A 14632-nucleotide genomic window follows, 5' to 3' on the forward strand; every position below is an offset into this window, starting at 1 on the left:
AGTACACATCTCCTTCGCCGTCCAAGGCGAAGCGAGTCAATTAACAGGCTCGGCTGCCGTACATGACATGCATAGCACTAAAGAAACAGACATGGGTCAATATCGCAAATACAAAGCCCACAGAAATCGACACGATGAGATAGCAAGAGGTAAAAATGGTACGTATGGATGCGGGTGTCAATTGCCATCTATTACTTCTTCTGTCGCTTCTTCACTTCGTCGTCTTTGCAAGCGTGGAGCATGATTTTGTTCGGGTGACCTGGTGTCATTCCCGAGTGTCCCTTCGACCAGTCGTATGATATGGCGTAGGCGAAGATGCTGCCGTTGCGGTTGAATGTGGTAGCAGAGATCGGACCAGGAGCGGTGTCAAAGGCTGCATGGATGGAAACATTGAATACGAGAAAAATCGGAAGAGGACGGCGCTTACACTTTAGCCGACTGCGAGCATCTTTGTCCCAGAAGTGAATCCCTCCGTCAGAACCTAGGAAGCATCCTTACATGACTGGCGCTTGAGTAGAGAGAGAGGGAACATACCGCAGGTGGAGAACGTGCCATGCACAGGGTGGAATGAAATATCGTTAACGGCATACACTAGTGCTTGATCCTTGATATTGGCCGAAGAGTCACGTCGATGGCATTTGAAAGAGAAATTGTCCCTGATGGGCGTGTTAGCCGGAAGGGTAACTGGACATAGTATAAGTCTTACTTGGCGTCCTTATCTTCCACATATCTGGTTCAATCAATAATAATGCTCCCCCGGCTAGGAGTCCACGTACTGGATGGCCACTCTCCCCTCGACACTGCCCACAGCGAATCCGGAGGTTGTGGCTGCTGTAAAACAGGATACTACGCGAGTTTGCCACTTGAGGGGAGATATAGTAGTCTTATTCGAGGTAAGTATCACCACAAGATAACGGAGGAGAGACGAATACCTTATAAGGCGTGGTGGGGTTGGTCAGGTTGAATATCTGTATGTGTCGCTCGGCTGTGCCTACAACCATTAGAGGGTACTGGACGTCCATAGTATAACAGCGTTCGGGAAGCTGGACCGTCGCTACGGGGTTTGGAGTGCGCAGGTCCCAGTACTGTTCGAATCAGTGAGCTCAACTAGGATCCGGAGTATTTGGGCAGTCACCTTTATCGTTTTATCCCAGCTCCCTGTTGCCAATATCCCCCCTTGCGCGTCGACCCACTTGACGCATCTCACCGGTGCATCGTGCTGAGCGACCGGGGCGGCCTGGCCCGTTGTGACGTCGAACATGCGCGCCACATTATCTGCACCTCCTGAAATGATTTTGTTGCCCTCCTAGCCAAAGAAACCCATCGTTAGGATTGTTTGCTGAGAGCAGAAGGCCACCCACTTTGTTCCAGCAGACACTCAGGACCGGTCCTTGGTGCGAATACATGGCCTTCCCCTGCGTCTGGCCGTTAGCACCTACCTCATATATCCGAACCTGCGATCGACACGAACGCGTCGAATTTGAGCTTACGACGCGTAAGCACGTCCAGAACCGACTCACGTTGTTGTCCCAGCTCCCCGCTGCGAGGTAGTCCGCCTGGCCGGAGAATGAAAGTGAAGATATCGAGTCGGATGGCGGATCGGCAACCTCAACCTCAATGTCCTTCTCTGCGGCGGTAGAATTGCTGGTGTTCACGGCCGCTGCGCCCGTGCCGGAGCCAAAAAATGACATGTTGAGTTCTTTGTGATTTCCTTGACGTCCTTAGGATGGATGTACGATTGCAAGTGGACGGTGAATAATATCCTTGCCCGAGAGTGGCAAGGCTGGATATTCTATGTCAAGCGCCGTTTGGAGGTGTTTACACATGACTCGGGCGCTAAGTATACCCTCACCTCCTGAATCTTCCTGAATTCAATCACAGTAATCACAAAACCAGTGTCGTAAGATCTTTGGCAGAGCCAGGAGACACGACAAGTGTCCTCTTCGATTGGGTACTGAAAGCACTTTGAACCCGGCAGTAGAAGACATTTCGAGTCGAATGTTCGAAATGTTCGAAATGTTCGACGCAAAAGTCTAGTTGTTGAACACTGCTAGGTCATCTGATTATTGCAGAAGCCAACGTAGCACAATGGTTAGTGTGTTGCTTTCCGGAGGCAAAGGCTGTGGGTTCGAGTCCCACCGTTGGTTACAAACCAGGTCCATTCCTTTCTTTTTCGAAAACATTTGAAGACAAAGCATTTTATTAAGAGTATCTATCAGAGCCCTAGAGAATCGCACTACATGTATACAACACAAGTCCTTTTAATTGTTGGAGAGAGAAAAGAGGGAATAATCTACTGGATGGATCCGAAGTGGTACCGGGATGAAGTGATGCACTGATATGTAAAGAAACAATTGATCGTGGAAGAACGAAGATGTGCAATGCCAAGCTTAATCGAACTTGGGAGTATCGAAGCAGTCGTCTTGATCTAGAGTGAAGGCAACAAATCAGTGAAAAAAATATGAATATTGTGATCAAAGACACTAACCTTTTCCGTGTTCGAGGATGAAATCACGATCCTTCTTGATGAGATGCTTGATATACGACTCCTTCGCGTGGGCGTCGACAGCCACCTTGGGGTTGACGCGTGCACCAGCACGAACAGCAGCGATAGCAACATCATATCTCGATGTGTTATTGCAAAGCATCATATCGAAAGGCGAAGTAGTCGTTCCCTCCTCCTTGTATCCCTCCATTGTAATACGATCCAACCGCGGGCGGCCGAACAGCAGACCCTTCAGCTCGATGGGGTAACCATGGTAGTTGAAGTGGATTGGCTTGTCCTTGGTGAAGAGGCTGTCGAAGGCCTCGTCGGTGAGCGAGTGCGGGTGCGTGCCGCTAGAGCTGAGGATCATGAGATCCGTGACGTTGACGACGCGGACGCGGAGTTCTGGGACGAGCTTGCGGAGGAGGGCAGCGGCGGCAATAACTTCAAAGGTGACTTCCACACCAATGCCAACAAGAGTGACGTCCGGGTCAACACCACCGTCGGTGCTAGCAAACTTCCAGATTGAGGCACCAGCGATACAATGCTAAAGATGATGATTAGAGTGGGGTCTGTGGAACAAGGGTGAAGCTCGTACTTGGTCGGCTTCTTCGGGAGACAACCACACCGGGGTCGGTTGCTTGCTGCCTACCATCAAGTTGACGTAGTTCTTCGCCCGCAAGCAGTGAGACACAGTCGACAAGAAGCAGTTGGCATCAGGAGGGAGGTAGACCCTAGCGAAGCGGGCCTTGAGGTTCAAGACGGCGCCGATGAAGCTTGGGTTCTGATGCGAGAACCCGTTGTGTTCTTGACGCGCCCACGTCGATGTTTCGATATAGTTCAGCGAGCCGACGTCCTGGCGCCATGTAGTTTCAACGGCCATTTTGGCGAACTTGGCGTACTGGACCATCATGGTGTGGACGATGCCGAGGAAGGCTTCGTAGGATGGGAAGAGACCGGTACGGCCGGTGAGGGTGTAGCCTTGGAGCATACCTTGGCAAGTGTGCTCGGAAAGGATTTCAATTACACGACCTCCCTTACCGCGAGAGGCGATATCCCATTGGAAGTTACGGCCGCTGTCGTCGAGGACGGCGTCAAGCTTGTTGGAAACCAATTCATCGGGGGAGAAAACTCGGAAGGTAGTGGGATTCCTGCGACGAGGTTAACGCGAGAGTAGGAGGACATTGGGGGGCAACTCACTCTTTGACAACTTCCTTAAGGAAGCGACCAACGGCCTTCATGCAACTATCTTGCGAGCCCCTTTCTCCGCAAAGAGGCTTCCAGTCTGGAGTGATCAGAGGAACGTATGTGCTATAGCTGTCGGGGTTTTGACCGAGCTTGAGTTGTGCCTTTTCCGGAATGATGCTGAGCACCTCTGGGACGGGCACACCCGACTCGGTGAAGAGTTCCTCGGGCTTGTAGGAACTGAGCCAATCGTGAAGTGCAGAAAGTTCTTCATCAGAGGTCTTTGCGTTAGGTAAGGGGACTTGGTGAGAGTGGAAGGAGCCCTCGATGAGCTCTCCGTGGAAGGCCTTGGGACCGAACCAACCCTTGGGTGTACGGAGGATGAGTACTGGCCATCTGGGCTTGACGATGGGATTTCCTGAGCGTGCAGCCTTCTGGATTGTGCGGATTTCGCCAAGAGCCCAATCCATAGAGGCAGCGAGATCTTGATCGATGTTTTCGAGATCTTCGACAATTCGGACTTGATAACCATAACCGCTATAAGCAAAGTAAGTATGTGGGCCTGATCGGATGTCAGATAGGCTTACGTGAAGAGGGCGGTCATTTCTTTGTTGTCCATCGTGCCGTAGATAGTACGCTCAGAAATCTTGAAGCCATTGACGTGGACGATAGGGATGACGGCGCCAGACTCGGCGGGGTCGATGTACTTGTATGCGTGCCAGGCAGTTGCAGTGGGACCTGTCTCGGCCTCACCGTCACCGACAATGCAAGCGACGACGAGGTCGGGCTTGTCCATGACGGCACCAAAGGAAACACTGAGCGCGTACCCAAGCTCACCACCTTCGTGGATGGCGCCTGGGGTGGCAGCGTTGATATGACTATGGTACTTAGTTAGATCTTCCTGTAAATGTAGATCGGCGCGAATCCAAACCTTGGGAAGCCTCCGGGGGCACTGAATCGCGAGATCAGCTTCTTGAGCCCGGCGTTATCTTGAGTAATCTCGGGCATGAAAGGGCTCATGGAGTCCTCTAGCCACAAGCAAGATAAGATTGCTGGAGCTCCATGACCTATTGATGAGATCGTTGTGGATCAGCGCCAATGACGAAAGGTATGACTATATGCGCCTACCGGGGCCGACGACATAGAGTGCCTCAATTCCGTTATTGCGAATAAGCCTGTTGATGTGCGCATATACCATGGTAAGACCGGGGCATGTTCCCCAGTGTCCAAGAAGACGAGGCTTGATCTGATCGTGGGTGAGTTTATCTTTGAGAAGAACGTTGTCGTTCAAGAATATCATCGCTGCGATCATCGTCAGAAGACATGCGTATTAATGGCAACGTTAAACGCTTACCCGCTGCGATGTAGTCTGCAGCGCGACGGAACATTTGGATATTCTTGAGTTCATCGGGTTTAAGGTAATCTTTGGTGTTGAGCTTGACGCTGTACTCGAGGATGGAATCCGGGAGCTGGGAAGGGTCAGCAGGTGGATTTGGTTGGAAGAGTTCTTGTCCAGGCATGATGGTTATGGAGGACGAGAACGAGAACGAGGCTTGCGATGTTGTGGTAGTGGAGAGAGAAGGGTTGGAGGCATTTGGCTTTATAGGTGGAGTGTTATGGTGCACTACGGGTGTATGCACGGATTGTTTGCCAATACCGCGCCAGTCAGATTGGAGTGGGCGGAATAAATGAGCCGAGACCCTCTGATCTGGACATCTGTCACCGCTGCCTGGACCATGTTGGTGCAGGATACCGCCTTTTATCTATTGGATGCTGCGCGAATTGATGAAATCTGATGGACGCACAAGGTCTTCACCGCACAACCTACTCAACACCGCGACTGTGACCACATTGCGCAGGTCTGGAATGGCTTTGCCGGGTATTGACCGTGAGAATGTGTTTATTGACCGTGGTAATTCAGTATTTGTGATCGTTCGTTGTGGACGATGCAGCCAACGTTCCTCTTTTACCTCTAATCTCACCTCGTTCGTCACTCGTCGGCCACACAGATGGCTATTGAATATGCCTTTGGCTGGCGGGTCCAATGGCGAGTGTCCAAGGTCTTGAGCAGCCTTGAGCATGTGACGCTGGCCAGAACTCAGCGACACACCGCCTACGCCTAGGCTTGATGCAAGCGGTCCCAGGCTCACCGAACGACCTGTGCTTGGGAGGCAGCGTATCAGAGGTCACCATCGGTATATCCAATGATAGCTCGATAATTGCCCCCTCAAATCTAGGCAGGGCCCATCTATTCAGTGGCGGCTACGATAAGCGCGTCGGGGTGCAGTTCCCCAGAGTTTCACCATGCACGCTGCACTGAATCCGAGGCCAAATATTCGCCGCGATGGACACGTTCGTATCAGCGATTCTGGGCGATGCTCTAGGTGGACGGAGCCTGGGCATGGAGTTCCTTGAAATTTCTCCATCGGAGGTTGCAGAGGGCACGATTATCGTGGCGATCTAAGTTTATCGCTCCCATATCTACACGCGCCCTGATCGAGGGTGCACTCATTCATTCACTTCTACCTTTCACCATGTCCTCCCCCTCCGACCAGTCCCCAGAGCCCCTCGCGCTCTCGGTCAATGCTGGCTCGTCGTCACTGAAGATCTCCCTCTATGCCGTGCACTCCCATGAATTCGTGCTGGGCGTGGATCCCGTCGCGTTGCTGCTGACGTCATCGATTTCCAATATATCGGCGCCCCCTGCAAAGTTCTCCTTCAAGGTCGCCAACGCCGATGGCATCGTCAGCGAGCAGGCGACAGACGTGAAGGACGAGCCGGTGGACTCGATTACTGACCACGCCAGCGCGTTTGCCCATTTCCTGGATTATCTGAAGCAGGAAGCCAATATTGACAGGGAGCGCATACAAAGGATATGCCACCGTGTCGTTCATGGTGGAAACTACAGTGATCCTGTTATCATATCCGACGAGAGTTTTCATCACATTGAAAGGCTTTCTGATTTGGCACCATTGTAAGTTTTGTCGTTCGATTACCTTTGCGATGTTGCTGACTCAATTCAAGGCACAACGGTGCAGCGCTGTCCGTGATCAAGGCATGCATAGCCAATATACCATCGGCGCAGTCAATCGCATACTTTGATACCGCATTCCACCGGCCTATGCCAGCCCATATCTCAAGCTACGCAATCAACCAAACGATAGCGAAGAAGAGAGGTCTTAAGAAATACGGATTCCATGGCCTTAGCTGTGAGTTCTGGTCATATATGCGTATATATGCGTCTGATTGAGTTCAATTGTTCATTAGACGCGTTTATCCTACGTTCAGTCGCTCGACATCTAGAAAAGGTGCGCATATATATGCGTTTACCTCCGTTTCTGATCTCTAACGTGTATCTATATCCAGCTCCCATCAGAACTGAATCTCATCGTACTGCATCTCGGCTCCGGCGCGTCTGCCTGTGCTATCAAAGAGGGAAAATCCCTCGACACATCTATGGGGCTTACGCCGTTGAATGGGCTTCCTGGCGCGACGCGTGCTGGCGCCATCGACCCGAGCTTGATATTCCACTACACGAACAAAGCGGGTAAAATTACCCATGACCGTAAATCCGCCGTGCAATTGCACGTTACCGAAGTACGTTCATCCACATGTATGCTTTAACCTGACTGTATTGACCCCTACCTCTCCACGTATAGGCAGAACACATCCTCAACACCCAATCGGGGTGGAAGGCCCTCACGGGCACTACCGACTTCGCCCAGGTCACTGCCAAAGCCGATCTTTCTTCTGACCCCGACTACGAGAACAACGCGAACCGGTTGGCATTCGATCTCCTCATCGACCGTATTGTCGACTACGTCGGGGGGTATTACCTCAAGCTGAACGGGGAGGTCGACGCGCTGGTGTTCTCAGGGGGCATTGGGGAAAGGAGCAAGGAGGTAAGGCGGGTTATTGGAGGGAAGATGGCGTGCTTAGGGTTCGAGGCGGTCGATGCGGAGAAGAATGAAGGGATGGATGCGTCGGAGGGTGTCGTCGTGGATCTGGGCGCGGGCAGGCCTGACGGAGAGGTCGTCGGGAAGAAGGGGAAGAAGTTGTTGGTTTGTAGGACCGACGAACAGGTAATGGCGGCTTCCCCCCTTATAGAGTTTGTGGAACTAACTTGTGCTTCTCACCCGTCAAATAGTTGGAGATGGCGCGGGAATGCGCTTTGGCGAAGAAGTTCTGGGACTAAATTCATATACATTATCAAGGGACGATTGGGCAGGCCGCTGCTAGAACGAACCGTGGACTATCGGATAATGGATTGGTTAGTGTTTATCATAACCCTGTATTAACTTTAATGTGTCACTGCATGATCCACCCGACAGAGTGCGCGTGAGTTGCTAGCACTTGCTACATCTATTTTCTGAGTACACCCGACGTCGCCTACTATCTCATTCTCAAAGTTCTCAAAGATCGGGTGCAGATCACTGAGTACGTCCTTTCGTTGTTTCTAGCACTAAACGGCCTCTAAGCTACCTCGGAAAATTGCATGCATAGTGATTCTCAATCTGAAGTCTTGAAGGAGGTTACTGGGTCTCATCTTGCTATTGGGTCAAAAATTTCAACTGTCCGATTGAGCTGGACGTATAAGCGTACATGGGCACGGCGCACGTCGACTACTGCCTGTCTGGACCCAGTATTATGGTAGGACGCCAGCCGGTGTCACGAGGCGCTATAGCCAAACTCTATCACTCGCGGGTACTCTTGAGCGTACGTGCTGCCTCTTTCCCTCAGCTAGCCACGGTGTAGAGTGTGGCAAGAGCGATTATAGTCCCTATGGCCTATCTTATTCACAAAGATACCCTACAAACGTACAGATCACAGGGTGTTTTGTAAATGCACAACATATCCTTCTTCGCACTGACCCCACAAGTGGGTCGGTTTTTTGCTTCTTTATACGATGGGACTTTGTGAGTCGAGCGATAGCAGAGGATTTATCGTCTAGAGAGAAAAGGTGGGGGTATTAGGAGTATAGTCAGGGGTCAGGCGTGGGAACGGCGCTGACCTTGAGAATCCTTCCGGGGGTGTTATCTTTTTATTTGTAAGTCTTGTTATCGAGACCCGTAAAGGCAACGGTGCGAATGGTTCGAAGTTCGTTTTGAGCGGAGCGGGGAGGGTGGTAAATACAGTCACCCACTCTTTGAATGACACTATAGTCTTCTTCAACAACTAAACACTCGAGGACATTGGAGGCGCATTTTCCAAAGTAAAGAACGTCGACCATACATCATTCCACTCCAAAGATTCGATTCTCTCTGCAGCAGCATTATTCTCCACGACGGTAGTAGTCTTGGGGTTGAAGACGGTGAAGACACGGTGTTTGGACTGTGAACAGACTGTTATATGTGTGCGGCAGTACATCAGTTGCTGCGGAAGTTTAGTCGTATAGTGTGCATGTGGAATTGTACGTGAACATCGGACCCAGCTAACGAATGCTGTATACGGTACAACTACGTTGTAACGGACACCCATCGATCAATGGGCATGGCTTACGGTGCCACTTCCATAAAGCAGTTCGCCTCTATTATCAGATAGAGTTCAATGGGCACGGAGGTTTGTTATTGAAGATGGGACTAACTTGTGCATTGCGACAAATAGTGGGAGATGGCGAGGGAGCGTGCGATGGAGAGAAAGGTTTGAGAGTAGGTTCATATACGTATACGGGTCTATTGAGCACAAGCCGCCGCTGAACAGCATTGCAAGCGTACATATGACATTGGCTCCCTTGGATAAACATACGTTACTTTCTACGCAGCGACTGCATTCGAAAGGGTGAAAGAAGGATGGGCTATGGTATTTACCCTATTTGTTACAGATTTGTCGCGCGCCCGCTTGCTCTTTTCAAGCATGAGGAATGATACCACAATGAGATCTTGCAGGCGTAGTGCCTCGTGATCAGGGGAGGAGAAGTCGCCCGAGACGACATATCCCGCTATAACAAGTTGCGATGGGGTGGTGGTATATGTAGGAGGATCGGTATTTTGGTTCTTCACTCGATACGACTTGGTGAATCGCGCGATAGCTGAGGATTTGTCGTCCGGAGAAAAGAGCTAGGGGAACGAGGCCTTGAGGGGTAGATAGGGGTAGGAAGTGCGAATGTATTCACCTCGAGAGAGCTTCCGAGGCTGTTACCTTTCCACTTGTAGGTCTTTGTATCGGTACCTGTGAAGATGACAGTGCTATTTGGAGCTCATATTGAGCCCGGCCGATTATAAATATAAATTAAGCAACGCACTCCTTGAACGGCACCATACTCTTCTTCAACCAAACGCTCGAGGATACTGGTGGCGCATTTCCCAGCGTAAGAACGTCTGATCGCACGTCACTCCACTCCCACGATGCGATCTTCTCTCCTGCGGCATTCTCCACGATGGTAGTAGTTTGGGGATCGAAGACGGTGAAAACATGGTATACGACTTTGCCTATTTCAGCGTCGGTCAGATCGCAATTACTCGGGTTATCCGGAGTGAGGGTGAGCGATAGATTGCTGTTGGTGATCATCTGAAATATGTGATATGTGGGGGTTCTGTGGGGAGGCTGCTATATGTATACGGCTCGCCGATGGCCCGGGCAGTGCATCAATTACTGCGGGAAGTCATGCCGATAGTCATCGAGTCATAATACATATGTGACCGTGAACATCGGTCCTAGCTAATGAGGAAGCCCGAATACTATCTACGGGTCATATTAGCTGAAGCTGAACGGTACGACTCAACTGTAGGGTATCAAACCTCAAGTTCCGTCAATCGATTGGTCATGCTGAGTACGATTCCACTTCCATGTATCTGTCAGTTTATCTGCACAATCAGAGATAGAGTTTAATGGGCGCGAAGGTTTGATATTGAACAGTAGTGAACTTGCTATCTCTGTTTCTCCGGAATGCCTCAATGCAAGGTTGATGTAAGACATGTGCTTCGCTGGCCATTGGTAGGTACTAGCGGATGATAGAGAGTTGAGTACCGTCCTATATAGCACGCGATAAATAAATCACAAAAAACCCTGTCAACTGTGACGCACTTGCCTTGGTTGTCTTGGTCACAGTCGCGAGATCTTGGCGGGAGACATTCCGCGATCACTTTCAGGGGCCGACGAGTTGTGCGTTCCTCCGTTCAATTATCACGCTGGTCTTCTCTCCTCGCTCTGTTCGTGAACTCTGGTCGGCGATGAGACACTGCTCAGTGGGAATAGAAGGCCGCCTCGTGCGTGTGTTTTGAAGCTCCATTTAGCCTGCTGTCGTGTACAGATAGGCTAAATTAGTCCCGAGTTTCGTGGAGGAGTTCTTCCTGGGACCTTCATATGGCGGAGAGTGCCAACATTCTCGCCCAACGCCAACGCCCGTGATTCAACATCATGATCCTGGGGAAACGCTCGCTACCCGACAAGCAAACGTGCGCCAGTCCCCCAGTAATGTTACGCCCTACGACTTCTTCTGCTGAAGAGTTAGATTGTAGGGCGTGCCCATGCCCCCTGACACTTGCTCCGATGGCCCATGTGTTCCTCCCCATAAGCGGTTGATAGTCGCTCAAAACGGTTTCGACCAACGCCCGACTGTGTTTATATTAGACGCATGGTGAAACTGTCAAACCAGGCTTCATTCTTCCGCCCCCTGCTCCATCCCCCATAGTCGAGTCCTTCACTTCAAGATGAGCTCGGATTTGACTTTCAAGCAGCGTCTGAAGAGTGTTTCGCTGATCTTCGCGTAAGTTGTGTCTCCTTGAGTGCGGGGTATCGATTGACCTTGTCTTTTGCCAGGTGTGGAACCGCGCTATTCTCTGACGGTAAATCCCGTGCCGTAATACGCAAGCTAACCATGGAGGGACTAACGCACGACGATAGGCTACGCGAACGGTGTCATTGGCAATGGTATGTGCCCTTTTCCGCTCGTGTGATCGAAATCTCACAGGCTTTGCAATAGTCAACACGAGTAAGTTTCTTGACCTCACTAGATCGCGCGAAACTTGATACAATATTTTGCAGTCTTGACGCGTATCTATGGCAAGGAGCAGCTCGGTTCACACAACTACAGCACGACAATAAGCAGTCTTGGATTTGCCGGCACGGTGGTTGGAATGCTTATCTTTGGGTACCTCTCGGACAAAATTGGACGCAAGTTTGGGATGGTGTGTATGACCGAATCAAGATCGGTGCACAAGCTGATACGCCATTAGATGTCTGCGACGGCCATTGTTGCGTTCTTCTCTCTATTGTCTGCCGCGTCGTCGGGTGCCCATGGGAGCTTTGGCGGTATGTTGGCGATGTTGGGTGCTTGTCGGTAAGTGTCCATCGCACTACCCAGTGTCATCAGAGCGAGTACCCACTTCATGCACCCTAGTTTCCTCCTTGGTATTGGTGTCGGCGCCGAGTATCCCTGTGGTTCGGTATCAGCATCTGAACAGTCTGAACAAGAGGGAATTAGCCGCAATGCCCAACACCGCTGGTTCACTTTGGCGACAAGTGCGTATCTTCCTCCCTTTAGTCGCGAATCAAATGGTGACCTGGGGGTATCACGTAGACTCTATGATCGATTTCGGTTTCGTCATCTCTGCGTTTGTCCCACTTGTGCTGTTCTGGATGTAAGGTCCAATCTGTCCCCTGTGTTCGCCCTGTGAGCTGACAAGGTTGGTAGATTCGGAGATAATCACCTCCGGGCTGTTTGGCGTATCTCCCTCGGACTCGGCGTCGTTCCTGCGATGGCCGTCTTCGTCTGGCGACTCAGTATGGAGGAGCCTGACCGATACAAGAAAGATTCAATGAAGCACGCCAAGGTTCCGTACATGCTTATCCTAAGGCGTTATGGCGTTTCGCTGGCCGCTGTTTCGTTCACATGGTGAGTAGCTTGTAAGCTTAGCAAAGTATGTTGACTAACTCATCTTTAGGTTCCTGTATGACTTCATTGTCTATCCTGTATGTACCACCTCTTCGCCTCTTCCCTTCGGTCACTGGTTGATCTCCGTTGCAGTTCGGCCTCTTTTCATCCATTGTCGTTAATAAGTGCGTCGACTATGCCCCATCTGTGAACCTGATTATCTGATTTTGTGGCAGCATTACCGGTGGAAACGACTCCATGGGTGTTGTGTTGGGCTGGGCTGTTGTCATTAAGTGGGTGCTTTCTCCGGCTAACTACGGAGCCTTGTCTGATCCGAGTAGCTTGTTCTACATGCCCGGTACACTTGGAGGTGCCTTCATTGTCGACTATCTCGGTCCCAAATACACGATGGTGCGTAACACCTTCACCTTGCTGTGGCCTGAGTTGACAATAGCGTAGATCACCGGTCTTTTGGCCCAAGCTGTGATTGGGTTCATCATGAGCGGTGCCTACGTACAGTTAGTCTGCTGCATCTTCTCTGCAACAACGATTACTGACATCCGAGTCCAAGTCTCACCAACAACATTGCTGCCTTTGCCGTCGTCTATGGCATTTTCCTGAGTTTCGGAGAGCTTGGTCCAGGCAATTGCTTAGGTCTACTTGCGAGTAAGACTAGTCCAACTGCTGTCCGTGGCCAGTTCTATGGTATTGCTGCCGCCGTCGGCAAGGTGGGTGCCTTCGTTGGCACATGGGGTGAGTGTTACTTCTTCCAAGAAACTTATCGCCATTGACATCATCCCTAGCCTTCCCTCCCATGATTGACGGTATGAGGTGCTTAGATGGTCGGCTGAGATGTATTGACTGACGTACGACTCTAGCTTTCGGTGGGTCAGACTCTGTACGAGGAAATACCGGCCCATTCTGGATTGGAAGTGGTCTTGCTATCCTCAGCGCCATTATCACATTCGTCTTCATCAAGCCTTTGTCCCACGACGGCATGGAAGAGGAAGATCGTCTCGTAAGTTGTCCTGGAAGTGCGGGAGTTTCTGTGCTAAATTGTCGCCGCAGTTCCGCGAGTATCTCGAAGCCAACGGATACGACACCTCTCAAATGGGCCTCCACAGCACGGCAAGCAGCGACACTGCTTCCATCGAAAAGGAAAAGATCAGTGAAGAGAAGGTTCCAAGGGATTCTACTTATGTTGTCTGATCTGTTCCTATAACGTGTTTCGTTATTCACCCACACGATGAAATTATGTAGCTAATGTGTTCTTCTTACGCTTTGCCCGCTTTCTATCGGCACTCTGTAGCTCTTGGATCGTTTTATTTGTTCAACCTATGACATGTCATTTGAGAGTATATGTGCAGTTTGATCGGGATGAGATGAAGCGAGACTGGTTGACTATCGCCCTGCGTAGGTGCGGAATAATGAAATACAAGGATGGGTTTCGTTTAGTGTTCCATCGCATCGCTAGACTTTCCCGTCTTCACGAGTTCGTTGCTGCCAAAATATCAGTCAAGTTCAACCGGACGCCCTGGGTGGCACCACATACCGTAACTGCACGCTGAACTCGTCCTCGATGTCATCATCATCCCAGTTGTCCTCCCATAGCTTGTCGCCCCCTGATTTTGCGGCTCCAGGTGCAGCACCACCCAGATGAGCTAGGTCCGTCTGGGAGTCATCCCAATCTATTCGAAAAGACAGAAAGCAATGTGATCGCAATGAAGCTAAGCCCAGGCAAGGCTATTACTTACCAGCAGCGGCGAACTCTTCAAATTCATCATCCTCCTCAAGGACACCAAGGTGAAGGGAGTCCTCTTTCTTTATATCAGAGGATTTCGATGATGATTCTGTAGGCTTTGAGGACGATGCTGAGGACATGGTGGTGGTAGTTGATTAAACTCTGGCACTGGGCACGCGCTTGACTTTGGGCGACGCGTCAGTGACCATGAGAATATATGCTGTCGGAGATTGAATGCGAACTAAGAAGTGGGTTTCAAGACCATTTATTACTTGGCCTAAGAATGCAGTCCTGAATATAACAAGTCCAGAAGCTGGTAGTTTAAGTAGTACATTCGTACATACTACAAACCACCGAATAATATGCTCTGATGCTTTTTGGAACATGTAACATTGATTGATCGACAGAT

At 50.6% G+C, this 14632-nt stretch overlaps 6 protein-coding genes and 1 non-coding gene across 7 annotated transcripts; 3 read left to right on the plus strand and 4 right to left on the minus strand.

Annotated features, from left to right (window-relative positions):
• Positions 1-191: 191 nt before the first annotated feature.
• PC9H_009531 (uncharacterized protein) lies at positions 192-1691 on the minus strand (the record flags this gene model as incomplete). The annotated part of the gene is made up of 9 exons (XM_036779031.1): positions 192-373; positions 428-481; positions 535-656; positions 707-730; positions 777-883; positions 933-1085; positions 1136-1306; positions 1362-1454; positions 1521-1691. 9 exons carry the CDS (start codon positions 1689-1691, stop codon positions 192-194), a joined length of 1077 nt encoding a protein of 358 aa, XP_036628420.1.
• A 383-nt stretch (positions 1692-2074) lies between these two features.
• On the plus strand, positions 2075-2147 carry PC9H_009532. Its single transcript has one exon. It is a non-coding gene; the product is annotated as a tRNA-Arg (tRNA).
• A 243-nt stretch (positions 2148-2390) lies between these two features.
• On the minus strand, positions 2391-5190 carry PC9H_009533 (uncharacterized protein; the record flags this gene model as incomplete). Its single annotated transcript, XM_036779032.1, has 8 exons — positions 2391-2428; positions 2489-3032; positions 3084-3636; positions 3686-4207; positions 4258-4548; positions 4602-4737; positions 4799-4972; positions 5025-5190. The coding sequence occupies 8 exons, from the start codon at positions 5188-5190 to the stop codon at positions 2391-2393; spliced, it is 2424 nt and encodes an 807-aa protein (XP_036628421.1).
• Positions 5191-6204: 1014 nt separating this feature from the next.
• On the plus strand, positions 6205-7865 carry PC9H_009534 (uncharacterized protein; the record flags this gene model as incomplete). The annotated part of the gene is made up of 6 exons (XM_036779033.1): positions 6205-6644; positions 6695-6879; positions 6938-6978; positions 7037-7267; positions 7330-7752; positions 7818-7865. The coding sequence occupies 6 exons, from the start codon at positions 6205-6207 to the stop codon at positions 7863-7865; spliced, it is 1368 nt and encodes a 455-aa protein (XP_036628422.1).
• Positions 7866-8711: 846 nt separating this feature from the next.
• Positions 8712-10177, minus strand: PC9H_009535 (uncharacterized protein; the record flags this gene model as incomplete). The annotated part of the gene is made up of 5 exons (XM_036779034.1): positions 8712-8852; positions 8903-9001; positions 9478-9726; positions 9783-9855; positions 9912-10177. 5 exons carry the CDS (start codon positions 10175-10177, stop codon positions 8712-8714), a joined length of 828 nt encoding a protein of 275 aa, XP_036628423.1.
• Positions 10178-11319: 1142 nt separating this feature from the next.
• On the plus strand, positions 11320-13691 carry PC9H_009536 (uncharacterized protein; the record flags this gene model as incomplete). The annotated part of the gene is made up of 17 exons (XM_036779035.1): positions 11320-11375; positions 11429-11454; positions 11513-11539; positions 11654-11796; positions 11845-11948; positions 12009-12130; positions 12189-12249; positions 12303-12503; positions 12553-12580; positions 12636-12667; positions 12719-12775; positions 12824-12893; positions 12942-13000; positions 13054-13235; positions 13286-13306; positions 13361-13500; positions 13551-13691. The coding sequence occupies 17 exons, from the start codon at positions 11320-11322 to the stop codon at positions 13689-13691; spliced, it is 1470 nt and encodes a 489-aa protein (XP_036628424.1).
• A 242-nt stretch (positions 13692-13933) lies between these two features.
• On the minus strand, positions 13934-14363 carry PC9H_009537 (uncharacterized protein; the record flags this gene model as incomplete). Its single annotated transcript, XM_036779036.1, has 3 exons — positions 13934-13982; positions 14035-14170; positions 14237-14363. The coding sequence occupies 3 exons, from the start codon at positions 14361-14363 to the stop codon at positions 13934-13936; spliced, it is 312 nt and encodes a 103-aa protein (XP_036628425.1).
• Positions 14364-14632: the final 269 nt, after the last annotated feature.

Source organism: Pleurotus ostreatus (assembly GCF_014466165.1).
Source record: "Pleurotus ostreatus strain PC9 chromosome Unknown scaffold_7, whole genome shotgun sequence".
In the NCBI taxonomy this organism is placed as follows: Eukaryota; Fungi; Basidiomycota; class Agaricomycetes; order Agaricales; family Pleurotaceae; genus Pleurotus; species Pleurotus ostreatus.